This window comes from Protopterus annectens, chromosome 9.part0, assembly GCF_019279795.1.
Source record: "Protopterus annectens isolate FY-2018-M chromosome 9.part0, PAN1.0, whole genome shotgun sequence".
NCBI classification, from domain to species: Eukaryota; Metazoa; Chordata; order Ceratodontiformes; family Protopteridae; genus Protopterus; species Protopterus annectens.
Window position 1 is genome coordinate 637,876,240 of NC_056743.1, and position 14,181 is coordinate 637,890,420.

General features: G+C 41.0%; 1 protein-coding gene across 1 annotated transcript in view; it reads right to left on the minus strand.

The window, feature by feature from the left end:
• SLC44A4 (solute carrier family 44 member 4) overlaps positions 1-14,181 on the minus strand; it is a 1,277,084-nt gene that overhangs the window by 730,052 nt on the left and 532,851 nt on the right. The window contains exon 5 of the mRNA XM_044082136.1: positions 2,619-2,718. Coding sequence (XP_043938071.1) covers positions 2,619-2,718 — 100 coding nt within the window. The remainder of the gene's footprint in view (positions 1-2,618; positions 2,719-14,181) is intronic.

Genomic DNA, 14,181 nt, shown 5'->3' on the forward strand with positions numbered 1-14,181 from the left:
ATGTAAAAGTTTAAATGAGTATTATGATTGGATCACTGATCATAAGAAGACAATTACATTAATCCATTTTCAGACAGTTTAGAATTACACATTATAATTAGTGTAGCTCTAGTCATATAAAGTTTGTGATGCCCCTGCACTGGCCCAGTAATGAAGGAGCCTCAGTCCTCACCACTAGCACCAGTGAGGAATGTGCACATTGGGAGGATGACAAGTACACACACAGTAAAGTACAATTTCCCTTAAGAGCACACAGAGATCACAGTCAGTCTGGGGCTGGTTTCTCCCTCTTTCGCCAGATCCACAATAAGACTCCCTACTGGCAGAAGTATAAGATTAAGATCTCAGCGAAACGGTCGAGTCAAAACCTCCAGCACCCTCTCTGTCCAACCAGTGCTTTGTGCCCCTGCCCAAGTAGCTGACACACACACACACACACACACACACACACACACACACACACACACACACACTTTGAGATTTGATTTATAAACACACACTCCTGGGAAAGGCTGGCACAGATTTACTAGCTATGCCCCCTTCTGCCCAGACTAAAAGGTAGTTATCACTGTCACCAACCAGTTCTTTATCAGCTACTATAAGGCCCTTCCCAAAGGGTGATCAACCCTACTGTGTGATGTTACTATTATCCAAATGGTAAGCAAGACCAAGATTTTCAAGGCTATTGGAGTGGCCCATACAGTGTCACCAAATACATATGCAAGTACTCTAAGAGCTTAACTATCTCTAAACAAACCAGCCACAATTAAAAGGTCTAAATATATATATATATAATAAAAGAACAAAATAATACTCAATAACTCAACACAGTGACTACAGAGTTCAGAATCAGGGGAAATATTTTAAAACATTGCAGGACAGTCTCAAATAAATACAGAAAACATGTAAACTAATCTTTAGTATATTCCCAACTACCTCTAAAAGAAACTATGCTCTAAATAACTTATTTACAGAGCAAGGCACATGCAGATGAGAAGTGCTGAATGGATGCCTTCAGATCCAAGACAAGATACAAAATGCACAGAGTCCGAGAGAGTTCCCAAATTAATATCAAAACATTACTGCTGGGTCAGTTTTGGATGACATCACTCTGTCAACCTGCCCCCATTTCCCAGGCTAAACAGATACTGAGAATTTAGCACCTCTGTGTCAAAAATACTTATCTCTCAGATGTTCAGCTGCTAGGAAGTCACAGAACAATAAAAATACTTTACATTTTAAACCTAGCAATTATTTCTATTTCAAGACAACAGGAAAACCTCTAGGTCTAGACATTGTGTCTGCTTGCTGCACTGAAACACAGTCGTACAACTCTTTACTTTTCAACTTATTTTCTTGAGGGTTTGCAAGTTAACTCTGCATGTTCCAACTATAGTTTATATACATTTCTGTTATTTTCCAGTAGGGTACACTGTGGTTACATTCTTGAAGCTCAGTACATAACGTACAGTTCGACACACACTTCTGCACCAGTAGTTTAAAATACACATAAAATAGTTCTCTTACATTTGTAAGACAATTATATGAATCATAAACATACATCATTTGTGAATATTAATATTTACAAAATTCCAGCTAGCTGGGCTGGCAGCCTCACAAAGTGCAATATACATTTTAAAGTAAAATTAATGTTTAATTCTTCCTCAGACTTGACATGCATTTCATGCATTAACATTCCTTACAATTTTCTAGATAATCACATACATGCTGAGGTTATGATCAGAGACTATGCAGCGGAAATGTCTATGAAATGGAAACTTGACCGTCTAGTTTATAGCATGGAAAACAGTTAAGCATTCTAAATGAACTAACAGCATGCCTGGGAAACTATTTCATTCTAGTTAAACATCTAGTTAAAATAATCAATCAATAAAGATAAATTTAGAAAAAGAAACAAAGATAATTCTTCCACTTCATTCTGCATTTGTAATGCGGGTAAGGGATGCTTGTGGATTATGTTTTAATGGTACACCTTGTTATAAGGAGCACTTTCCTAGGTTACAGCAAAGAATATATATCAGTGCTTTTCTACAGTAAAAGGGCCAAATATGCAGTGTGTGTGACTGTGACTTAAGAATAATCCAGTCAGTATTTTTCTTTCTTTATTTATACATTTGTTAACCAGGTACGTGATCTGGTCAAAAGTCCTGTTTCAGGTAGGACCTGGGTCACAAGGGCAATAATATACAGCTAATTACAATACACAGAAAAGTTATCACAACAAGTTCAGGGAATTACAATAAGCAAACACAGCAAGGCATAGTATACATCATTTACAATTGACTTAAATACAGATGTATCATAATAGTGTGATTATTGCAAAAGTTAACTAAATGTTTTAACAGAGTTTGATAAAGACTAAAAAGAAAGAGTAAGACTTTATGTAAGTTATAAAAGTAGGGGTAATAAAGGGTATAAGCAAAATGCAAAGTTCAGAAACAGAAGATTTTATATATTAATATATGTGTGTATAAAATCAAGAAGTAAGGATAGGCTAGGAGAGAATGGCGGTGGAGGAGATGGTATATGTAGAAGCAAGAGAATAAGGATATAGTGAGATCAGTGAATCAATTTTTCATATCAAGTTTTTTTTTTACCTGAGTCGTTGGACATTGCAATCCATTTAGAGCAGCAGCCATGGAGTTTGGGACATTTATGCATTTCATGATATCAAAGTACAAGACAAATGGTTTGTCTCTGCAAAGAAATAAAAACATATTTTTTATCAAACATATACACACTTCTATAAAAGAAAAGAACTTCAGGACCAAGAAATGTGCTTGTTTATTCCCCTGTATATTCGTATCTAAGGCATCATTTAAAATATTGTTAATTTATCTATTAAGTGTATACCAGTACAGATTTAAATATTACAATTATGCACGTTACAAGCTAAAACTGTACAGTAACCTAAACATTAAAACATTAATCAACAAAAATGAAAATAATCTGCAGTGCACTAACCTTCCTGAATATAATTTACAAAACAATTAGCACAGCGTTAGAAAGCTGTCTTAATCAAATTCTATTCAGTCAAGACAAAAAGACCAAACTGGCTTCTAATGAAAAGACAGAAAGACCAAACAAACTTTAAATGAAAAGTGTGTTAAATTGGGGAGGGGGGTGCAAAGCATCCCATGCAGGGGGTCTATAACATAACTATCTCTGACCTCAGCAAATGTCAGGGATACATTATAAATCCTTTAATTGGAAGCCAGTTCTGTCATTCTTGAATGCACAGGCATCAGTGAATCAATTTTCAAAGAGACAGCTGAACAATGATCAACCCAGCCTACATGATAAGCTGCCAAAGAACTTGATAGTGTAAACATAAATCGTTGTATACAACTTAGAAAACTTGTAGCATTATTTACATATTGCATCTTGGTGCAAGAAACATTAAGCTACCTATTTGAATACCATTTTCTTATCTCCCAAACTACTAGCATTACATGCCCTCTTCCTGCACCCAATCAGCTTATTTGTTCCTCCTGTAGGGATGAGATTAAGCATCATTTGTTCCCTGACCAGGGCAAGATCTCTACAGCCCTTTAATACCTTGATTGGGGGTGAGGGTCTTATTAGCCCATTTACTCACCCAGTAGGTGAGAGTTAGGTGTTAAGATGCAGGTCATGCTGAGTTCATGCAGACCCTCTTTCTCAGAAACCTACCACCCCCTCCCCCGCAGTAGTCATTAGAGTCTATATACGCTGCTACTCTAGAAGGTCCATAGTCTTGCCCACATAGGCATGCCTCCTGCCTTGCATGCAGCGCTTAGTCTCACTAACCAAAGGGCTATGACATGCAACTCCACAATACTACTAACAGGGGTCAGCACTGCAGATGATCACACCACCTCCTTCCAGGATATAACCCTGGCATTGGACACTCACTCCCATCCTCACAAACTAATCCTTCCAGTGCCCACACTGATCATCAAACTTGTGTATTCTGGGTCACAGTCAGGATCACATCTCAGTGCTAAGGTAATGAACATGATTTTTAATGTCATATGAAGATGCTAACAATTTTTTATGTTGTACCTAGTCCACCTGTGTGCTGCATCTAGTTTATTTATGGCTTTTTCATATGTCTCAAGCTTTCCTTGTTCTCTTCCAGGTGTCTCAGACTCCTATGATTACTTTTACCATACCAATAATTTAGTGCTCATTATCATTTTGCAAAGACAAATTAAAACTGTCCCAGTTGATAGTGGTTATAAAAACAATAGGTTTTTCAAATGTATTTTACTCGTTAATTAAAAACATTTCTGTTGGATAATACAAGGTTTAAATAGCTAATGTTAGAAATGGTATGTTCATTCTGATGAAGTCCCTTGAGGATGAAAGCTGAGAATAAAGTTTGTGAATGCTATGTTTTGGTGCTTGTTTCTGCCAGTATTCCCTGAGAAGTGCTTTTTGTGTTTCTATTTTTGTTTGTTTGTTTTTTGTTTTGTTGTTTTTATAACCACTCACTTGGGACCATTTTAATTTGTTTTTGGTGTGTTCACAGTTCCATTGATGCTGAGCACTTACATAGAAGAATAGATACATCCAACACTGAACAGTAGTGAGCACCAAATTATGATGTCTCTTTTAAATACTATGGATAAAATGTGAAAATCGTTGGCTTTTCTGGTAGAGAAAGTACAGTTGTGTAAAATCTTTCCATAACGGTAGATGTCCTTGCCTTCACCACTGCAGTATTCATTATATATGGTATTCCCTTCTGTGGAAGCCCAATGTCTGGCCTGTCTACCAAAGCCTACCCATTGCTTTATGGTACACCAAACGTCAGCCAAATGCTTCTGGCATAGTATAGACCATAAAGGTGACGTTCAGGTAAACCATCCTCAGAACTGATTGCCCCAGTAGGAACACCAATCCAAAGAAAACCAAAAAGAACCTGCACATCCAAGAAGGAAAAAGACTAGGGTAATGGAGTGAGGAGTGAATACTGCAGTGGTGAAGTCAAGGACATCTACTGTTATGGTAAGATTTTACACAACTGTACTATGTCCTTGACTTCACCACTGCAGTATTCATTACATATAAAATAAAACATTTCAGAGCTTCACTAGAAAGGCTCACCCACACTCTGTTACACTTTGCTGTGAAGGAAAGGTTAGTTTGCTTTTTATTTGTTTTATTTTGTATTACTCTATTGCCTTTTTATATTTTGAATACTGTGATTTATTTTCTTTACCTTGTGTTTTACTTGTATTCTGCTTTTAACTGCATTAAAACTTCAAAAGAGACCACAGCTCTGTCTCTTGTGAGACGGGCAGAAATTTTTTCCACACCCTCTCACCCGCTTACAGTTGTGTTCTTAAATACCACTGTCTTTCTAGTTGCCTGCCTCTTATGTTAATTTGACCACACATCTCATTTCCTCTCTGCTTTGACTGGCTTGTTTGAGTAAGCACAAAATTATCATTTTGTGAAATCACTCCCCTTCAACTATTTAAATTTATTGGCCATACTACTGTATTGCATAGTACCAGAATACAAAAGTGACCACCCCTTTCAATCTATCTTGCCGTTTTAAAAATAGTGACTCTCCACTAAAACTTAACTTTTTAGACAGGTAAACCTTAAGTTACCTACTTTCACATCTAACTTCTCTAGTGCATACTGCAGTGTTTAGGATAAAACATTTTTTTTCATCTTACCTTTAAGCATCCCTGTGACTAGCACTTGCTCTAATACCTGCTGGAAAGCACTAGGAAGCCTTAAACTGGTACAATCACTCAACTCTCCTTGTTAATAAGGAGAAATTAATCATAGGCACTAAACAGCCTATAATTGTAAAGTACCTTGCTAAGGTAGGGAAAACAGCTCCTGTACTTTACAAAAAAAGCACCAATCCAGGCATGTCCAAGGGTCAGCTTCCAGTGATTTCTCCTGTCCACCTAGTGAATTTGGGCATACTGGGGCAATACAGCAATTGCCTCATGTACACAGGCAACCCTCTCTTCCTACCAACCAACACTACAATCTGTGAGAGATGCACTTACATAGCCAAAATAGAAGCAAAGCTCTCTCCACCCAAGATTGTGCTAGACAGTCAAGAGGAGACAGTTAACACCGGCACTACACCTCAAGTAACACATATCCCTTCTAAACCCACAAGACCAACACCTAAAAATAGCAACACTAAATCAACATATGCGAAAGCCCTTAACTGTAACCTGCTCAAGCAACAAGGACCTCTAAAGCTGAAACGCAAACAAACACCAATCACAACCAAAGTGTCACATAGCTCACAACACCAGTGTGCCACCCAGCAACAGCCCCTAAGGCAAGACAACGTACCTAACACTTTAGTCATAGGTGACTCTATAGTCAGGCACACTGACGTCCCACTCACCAGGCTGAACACGGAGAAAATTACAGTCAGCTGCCTGTCGGGTGCCAGGATCCACCACATAATGCATGTACTCAAGTCATTCCATAACAAGTACAAATATGACTCTGTCATTGTACACGTTGGATTGAATGACTTGAGACGTACCTTCCTGGATTACATGAAAACAGACATGGAAGTGCTCTCGAATCATGTGGCCCAGGCAGTTATGACCCTAGCCCTGAGTAGCATCCTGCCTTTGCCCAGAATGATACCACAATATATGGACAAAATGATTGACTTCAACAATTGGCTAAGCATCTGGTGTCATTCAAAGGGGATCCAGTATCTGTCTACCTGGGACGACATGACTGACATACCACAAAGCTTTGCCAGAGATGGTCTGCACCTGTCTCCCCTGGGATTCAGGTTACTGGCTAAGGCTCTTGCCACCCGTATAGTGCCTTTTTTAGGCAAAGTTCAAAGGACAAAACCACCACCATAACAGGTACAAGCATGCAAAATCTGAAGGTAATGCTACTCAATGCTAGAAGTCTAAACCTCAAAATGCACTCTCTCAAGACATTCCTAAAAATGGAGGACATCGATATCTGTGCAGTAACTGAAACCTGGTTCAAGGCTCCAGAGAGCACCCCTGCAATACCAGGCTATAACTCTTACCATACTTTTCGGCCACCAAACCAGGACCGAAACACTAAAGGTGGAGGAGTGTCCATATTCACCAAGGATATTCACACCGCCAGGCTAGTTGCCCAACACAATGCATCTGAAATTCTCCAGGTGCAACTAACACTAGGTAAGACTGCAATCCAAATTGTAGCTTGCTACAGATCCACCACCAAGCCCCAAGATTCTCACTACACCTTTCTAAACATTTATTTATTTTATTATTTATTTTACATTTGTTGACCGGGATAGTCCGACTGGATACATGTCCATTTTCAGCAGAGGCCCGAGGAGAAAAGCTCCATGGTAGTCAGAGTCAAAAATATAACAATGTAGACATAATTACAGGTAAGTTATTTACAGAGGATACATGGAAAAAAACATGAGGTAGGCAAGTTCACAGGTATAGTTATCCCTGGTTTAAGTCAGGGGAATACAATGACAGAAGGCAGAAAGTAATATATTATATACATTTATGAGGAAGGTTAACCAGGCTTGTTACAGTGGCAAAGCCAGTTTAGTGCCAGATGTTGCCTGAGTTTGGTTTTAAATTGGCAAAGGGAGGAGAGCAAAGTAATGTTGGCTGGAAGGAAATTCCAAACTCTGCCTAACATACTGGAAAATATTAAGATACAACCAAACACCATAATACTGGGTGATTTCAACTACCCTGTCATTAACTGGGAAAAAACTACTTGTGTACAACACCTTTGCCCAACGGTTCTTGGAATTTATAAATTCCAACGCCCTGGATCAACTAATCCATAGTCCCACCAGGGGCTCCAATATCCTAGACCTGGTCATTACCAACATGGGAAATTGATGCTCCACACCTATGGTCACCCCCTCGTTGGTCAAGTCCGACCATAAGCTAATCACCTTTAACATACACATCCCATCCCCACCCCCCAGTAAGGAAACCTTCATAAAAAAACTTCTCCAAAGCCAACTTCATGCTACTCAAGTCGGAAGTGACAAACTTCTTGACACCCATGCAGACAGGAACAGAAAGTTCGACTGCTGAATCCTACACTAAGGCACTGTATGAGCACATCCACTATTGCATGAAACGTGCCATCCCAAATAGAACCAAGATGCTCTCCTCCAAAAAAAGAAAGCCAATTTGGTGGTCCCCTGCCATAAACAAATTTACAACAAAAGGAGGAAACTGTTGCAGAAAAGATGAAAATCCAAGGATGCAAAAAACTCCCTTACCAGCCTCAGTGAGAAGTTGAGATCCCTCATAAAATCCTCCAAAGCTAGTTACGAAAATAAAATTGCCAAAGATTCCAAAGACAACCACAAGGCATTCTATAACTATGTCAAGAATCTAAATGGCAATGCTCAGATCTGCTCTCAGCTACAACAGAATGACATTAAATATTCTGATCCCAAGAATATTGCCAATATCCTGGCAGATAGATTCAGTGCCAACTTCATCCTCCTCTCACCCCCTAAATGGCCCATCTCAATACCGGAAGACTGCCAAATTCCAGTAATAGTGGCCACAGAGGTAAAAAACACACTCTCCAAAGCTAAGAATACAGCATCCATGGGACCAGATGACATCCTGGTCCATGTACTACATGAACTACAAAATGAACTGGCACCTTACCTAAGTGTCATGTTTAATCATAGCCTCACCTCAGGCTTCATGCCCAATGAGTGGTGTACAGCTAAGGTTATCCCACTCCACAAGGGGAATCCACCTTGGATCCTGGGAACTACCACCCCAGTCTGACAAGCCTGATCTGCAAGGCCATAGAACGTATTATCATGGAACTTATAAAGAAAGACATTGGCAACCTTCAAACATTGGACCCCACCCAGTTTGGGTTCCTGAAGGGGCAATCTCATCAACTGAATCTGATTGACTTCTTTGAATCAGTCTCCAGAGCTGTGGATGAGGGTAAGGTGGTCTACACAGCCTATCTGGACCTCGCCATGGTCTTTGACATCATCCCCCACTTTGGAATCATAAATAAACATACTAAGCTGGGCATTAATCCCTAGGTCACTCGATGGGTTGCCAACTGGCTCACTGACAGAACCCACACTATAAAAGTAGCCAACTCCAAATCCAGCTACAGACAAGTGCCAAGTGGAGTACCTCAGTGTTCAGTCCTGGGACCACTCTTGCTTGGCATCTACTTCTCTGAAGTACAGGCCAACACTAAGGGACTCTGGCTGACACAGTTCGCAAATGACTACAAGCTGGGAGCTATTATTGAATTCCCAAATGATGTGGATCATCTACAAAAGGGCCTTACAGAAACAAATGCTTGGTGCCAGAGCCATGGGCTCAAGCTCAATGCCAAGAAATGCATAGTTATCCCCTTTGGGAAAAAAACATGTACCCATGAATTACCACATAGGTGGCAGTACACTAAACACCGAAAGTGTGATAAGAGACTTAGGGACACAGGTGGACAGTGGTCTCACCTTCGATAACCACTTTGCCACAACAGTCAGGAAATCCTTCTTTGTGGCACACCTCATCACTAAGGGCTTTTCATCCAGAAAAAAGTAGGTCATTGTCCCACTGTACTCATCCCTCATTAGACCCATTATAGAATACAACGCCCTGTTTGGTATGCACCTCTCAAGTCATCTGCAACAACTGGAAAGGCCACAGAAATACTTCACTAAAAGAATCACAGGCCTAAAGCAGATGCCGTAAGCTGACCACCTTAAAAAACTCCAGCTATACTCTGTCACATATCGTCTACTCAGAGGCGATCTCTGCTTAACATACAAGGCCATGTCAAACCCAGAGCTGTTGGACATGCTACACTTAAAGAAATCCAATCCCTCAGAGCCACACGCTCCAGGGATCTAAACCTTGTCATCACAATAAACAAAACATGGTGGAGGGATAGGTTCCTGACCCAGAGACTCCACAGACTCTGGAACAGACTGCCCATACATGTCAAGCAGAGTACCTCTTTGGCCCTCTTCAAAACGAATCTTGACGATTGGATGGGAGAAAGCAAATTCACCTCGGGGATCACATCGGTCACCCTGCTAGACAGGGGTCCAGGGAAGTAAACAGTGTGGAAAAAAATAGCCAGGGAATTGTTATGGCTAGGCTAGTATAGACCCTAGGGCCGATAGCCTAGTACCAACCTATGAACCTATGGGAGAGTGTCAAAGCTCAAGAAGAAACTTGGGAGGAAAAGCAGTAGTAGAGCCATCTAAGAAGCCATGAAAAATGGCATTAGCAAAACCAGCTCTAGCTCCGGAGATACCATCCAACTTGTAGTGTTTGGCAAAAGTATGCAGAGAAGTCCAGGTAGCTGCTTCCATAACATAATTAGTGTCTAAGCCCTTGAAAAAGCACCAGAAGAAGCCACAGCTCTAATAGAAGAAGGAAGGCTATCATCATGAAAAGTGTAACAAAAAGAAATAGCCTCTGAAAGCCAAGTAGAAATAGTTTGCTTGGAAATGGACAATCCTAAAGACCTAGAATGAAAGGAAACAAACTGGTCAGATTTTCTGATAGTCTTATCCAAATAAAATCTGAGTGATCTATACACAGCCGAAGCATGCAGCACCCTCTCACTGTCAGATTTTAGAGAGGGGTAAAGTAGGCAAATTAATAGACTGATTAAGTGACAACTCATTAACCACCTTAGGCAAAAAAGAAGGGTTAGTACGCAAGCACACCCTGTCCTCATGGAATTCAAAACAGGTGGACAAGCCATAAGGACTTGCAACTCAGACATCTGTCTGGCAGAAGTAACAGCTAACAAAAGAACTGTCTTACAAGAACAATGTTTGCTGAAACAGCAGGCTCAAAAAGAGCCTGAGTCAATTTCTACAGAACAAAATTAAGATCCCAGGGAGGAGAAATAGGCTTACTGGGAGGTCTAATATTAAGGACGCCTTTAAGAAATTGCTTAGCTTCAAATCTAGAAGGCAAAGGAGGAGTTAAAGGCAGACAAGCAGAAATAGCTGATAAGTGGGCCAGCACTGAGCAACTCACACAAATAAGAGAGAACCAAAGGAACATCCACAGTAAGTGGGTCCAAGTTTATGAGAGAGACACCAAATAGAAAACATATTCCATTTAGATAAGTAGGATTTCCTAGCAGTAGGTTTCCTAGTCTCCTGCAGGACCAGCAGCATGTCATCAGGAAAAAGGTGTCTATGAGGAATCAAAACCTTATCACCTAACAGTGTCAGTGGAAGCATGGACAGGTGAGGATGGATGAGTGATCTCTCATTTTGTGTGAGTAGATCCATCCTGTGAGGTAACCTGTGATGATTGCCCTTGGCTATATGTATTAGTAGAGGGAACCAGTGTTGTCATGGCCAAAATGGAACCACTAACAAGATTTTGGGAGCATCCTGTTGAATCTTCAACAGGACTTTTGGAATGAGAGGAAGGGAAGGGATCGCATAAAGAAACACCCCCTTACAAGAAAATGAGAGGATGTCAACCTTCCACACCAGAGGACCCAAGATTCTTGCACAAAACAGAGGATGTTGATTGTTCGGACAGGAGGCAAAGAAATCTACTTGAGGAGTACCCCACTGGTGAACAATGTCCAGAAACACATCCCTGTTAAGCATCCATTTGTGGGATTGAGTGAAGGACCTGCTCAGAGTGTCTGCCACCATACTCTGATCTGAAGGAATATAAACTGCCTGAAAAGTCACTTGATACTTGACAACCAGATCCCATACCAGAAGTGCCAGCCGTCAAAGAAGCTAAGATCTTGTTCCCTCCTGTTTGTTGATATACCACATAACTGTGGTACTGTCTGTGAATACCTTGAGAGGCCCCAGAGAGAAAAGAGAATGAGAGGCCTAAAGAGTCAGCATAAGATCTCCTTCCTGATGTTGATGTGCTCTTTCTGCTGACAGGGAGAGTCAAAAATTGCTCCCCCTACCACATCTGAAGTGTCTGTGAACAGATCCTGAGAGGGAAGAGGAGAATGAAAAGGGAGCCCTGAAACAAGTTCCTTCTTGAGACAAGGTAGAAGAGGAACTACAAATTCTACAGAATAAGCATGTTGAAGCCACACAGATTTCAGAAACCACTGGAACTTCCTCATGTGGAGTTTGGCCAGAGGGAGCATTGGAATGGTGGAAGCCATGAAACCCAGAGGTCTCTAACTCCATGGTTGTAATGGAAGCCATGGGAAGAAGAATTTTAAAGTAAGAAATGAGAGTTAAGGCCTTTGGAGGAGGCACAGATGCCAGCATTGTCACCATCTGAATCCAGCCACCCAGAAAGGCATGGTCCTGAGGTGTCATCACAGAAGACTTTTTCAAGTTTATCATGAACCCCAGGCTCTGAAGAGGAGAAACAGCAAAAGAAAGATTTTGCAAAAGGACCTCCAGAGAAGATGCCTGAATCAGCTTGTCATACAAGTAAGGAAATATTTGGATCCCTTGAAGCCTGCAAAAAACAATCACAGGAGCGAGGCATTTGAACACCCTTGGGGCAGTAGAAAGGCCTTAGGGCAAAGCACAGAACTGAAATGCTAGGAAGCAACAGAGAAATGCAAAAACTTCCTGAAAAAGAGGATGGATCGAAATATGGAGATAAGCATCCTTGAGATCCAGAGACACCAGAAAGGTCTGACCGAGCAAAAGAAGAAACAGAGTCTAAAGGGAAAACATCCAAAATGAAGGTACCTGCAGAAAGTGTTTAGATGAGAGAGGTCTAGAATCAGTCTCCAAGTACCCTCTTTTCTGGGCACTAGAAACATTCTTGAATAAAACCCCTTCTCCCCTTGGGGCACAGTACCTATTGAATAGTACCTTGAGACAAGAGATCTCAAAGAACCTCTGGGAAAAAAGGAAGTTATTCCCGAGGAAGCTGAGGAATGCCCATAAAAGGAGGACAGGATATCCACACCATGAAGTACTCCTGGCGAATGATTGACATAACCCAAGAATCCAGGGTAATTTGAAGCCAAATAGGAAGAGAAAGCGGAATGTGGCTGGGAAAAGGCAGACAGTCAGGCAGCACCTGGTTTGTCAGGAAAGGGAGGCTTCTGAATCCTTGCAGCCTGAGTGGCCTTAGCAAGTGGAGCCCATTTACCACCCTTTTTACCTTTAGCAGGGGGATGAGACTGCCTACAAACAAAGGCTGGTTTAGAAGGGGGTTTCTCTGAAATTTAGGCAAAGGAGAAACAAACACATGTTTAAGCTCATATAAGGCCTTCCCCTTGTTCTGAATAGACTTAAAAACAGCAGCTGCTTCCCCAAACAAAAGTTTATTATCCAGAGGAGCATCCATCAACTTAGCCTTGATATGATCAAGTGAAGGTTGAAGCCTAAGCCAAGATACCTCTTCATCACTGCACCAAAAGCAGCAGCCCTAGAAGAGGCATCTGCTGCATCATAACTACATCTGATAGAATGACAAACTACTTGAGAGGAAGTGCCTAGCAAGGAAAGAGCAGAAGATTTACTCTCAGAGTCTAGAATATCAGAAAAAAGCTGACAAGCCTGAGAAAGGATAGTCAACATATACCTAGATATATGGGTCTGATAATTAATTGCCCTAAAAGTTAGGGTAGCTGAACCTTCTTACCCAGCCTGTCCATGGTTCTGTTGTCCTTGTCACAAAGCAGTAACTTGGATGAAGGAAGCAATTGAGACAGCTTACCAGAGGCTACAGAAACCACAGTGGGGGTCAGCAGCAGGACAGTTGATCAAAGGCATTGGAAAAAAATCCAGTAAAGCAGCCACAACAGGAGAGACCGTTGCAGGTTTAGGAGATTCCATGTGCAGTAACTCATAGTACCTCTTATGGATATCAGAGACCTGAGCACAATCCCACCTTAAAAAAATTCCATCATCCTAGAGACCGTGTCCCCAAAGTAAAAATTTTGAGAGGAATATCAGGACTATTAGATTCCTCCTCCTCTAACTCACAGTCCAAAGGAAAAGGAATCTAAGTAGAATAAGTAAGGGATTCTTCATCAGAATCCAACTCTTCTTCAGAAGTATTCAGTTCCCTGGGCCTTTTAAGTGGAGAAGAGGACTAAAGAGGAGCAGGAACCAAAACACCTTGAGGCGGACTTTGACAGTAAAGCATTAAATAACCCCTGAGTAAAGGCCTCCCACTCACTTTGTGGATCCCTAGGAGCAGAAAAAACACATTTAGT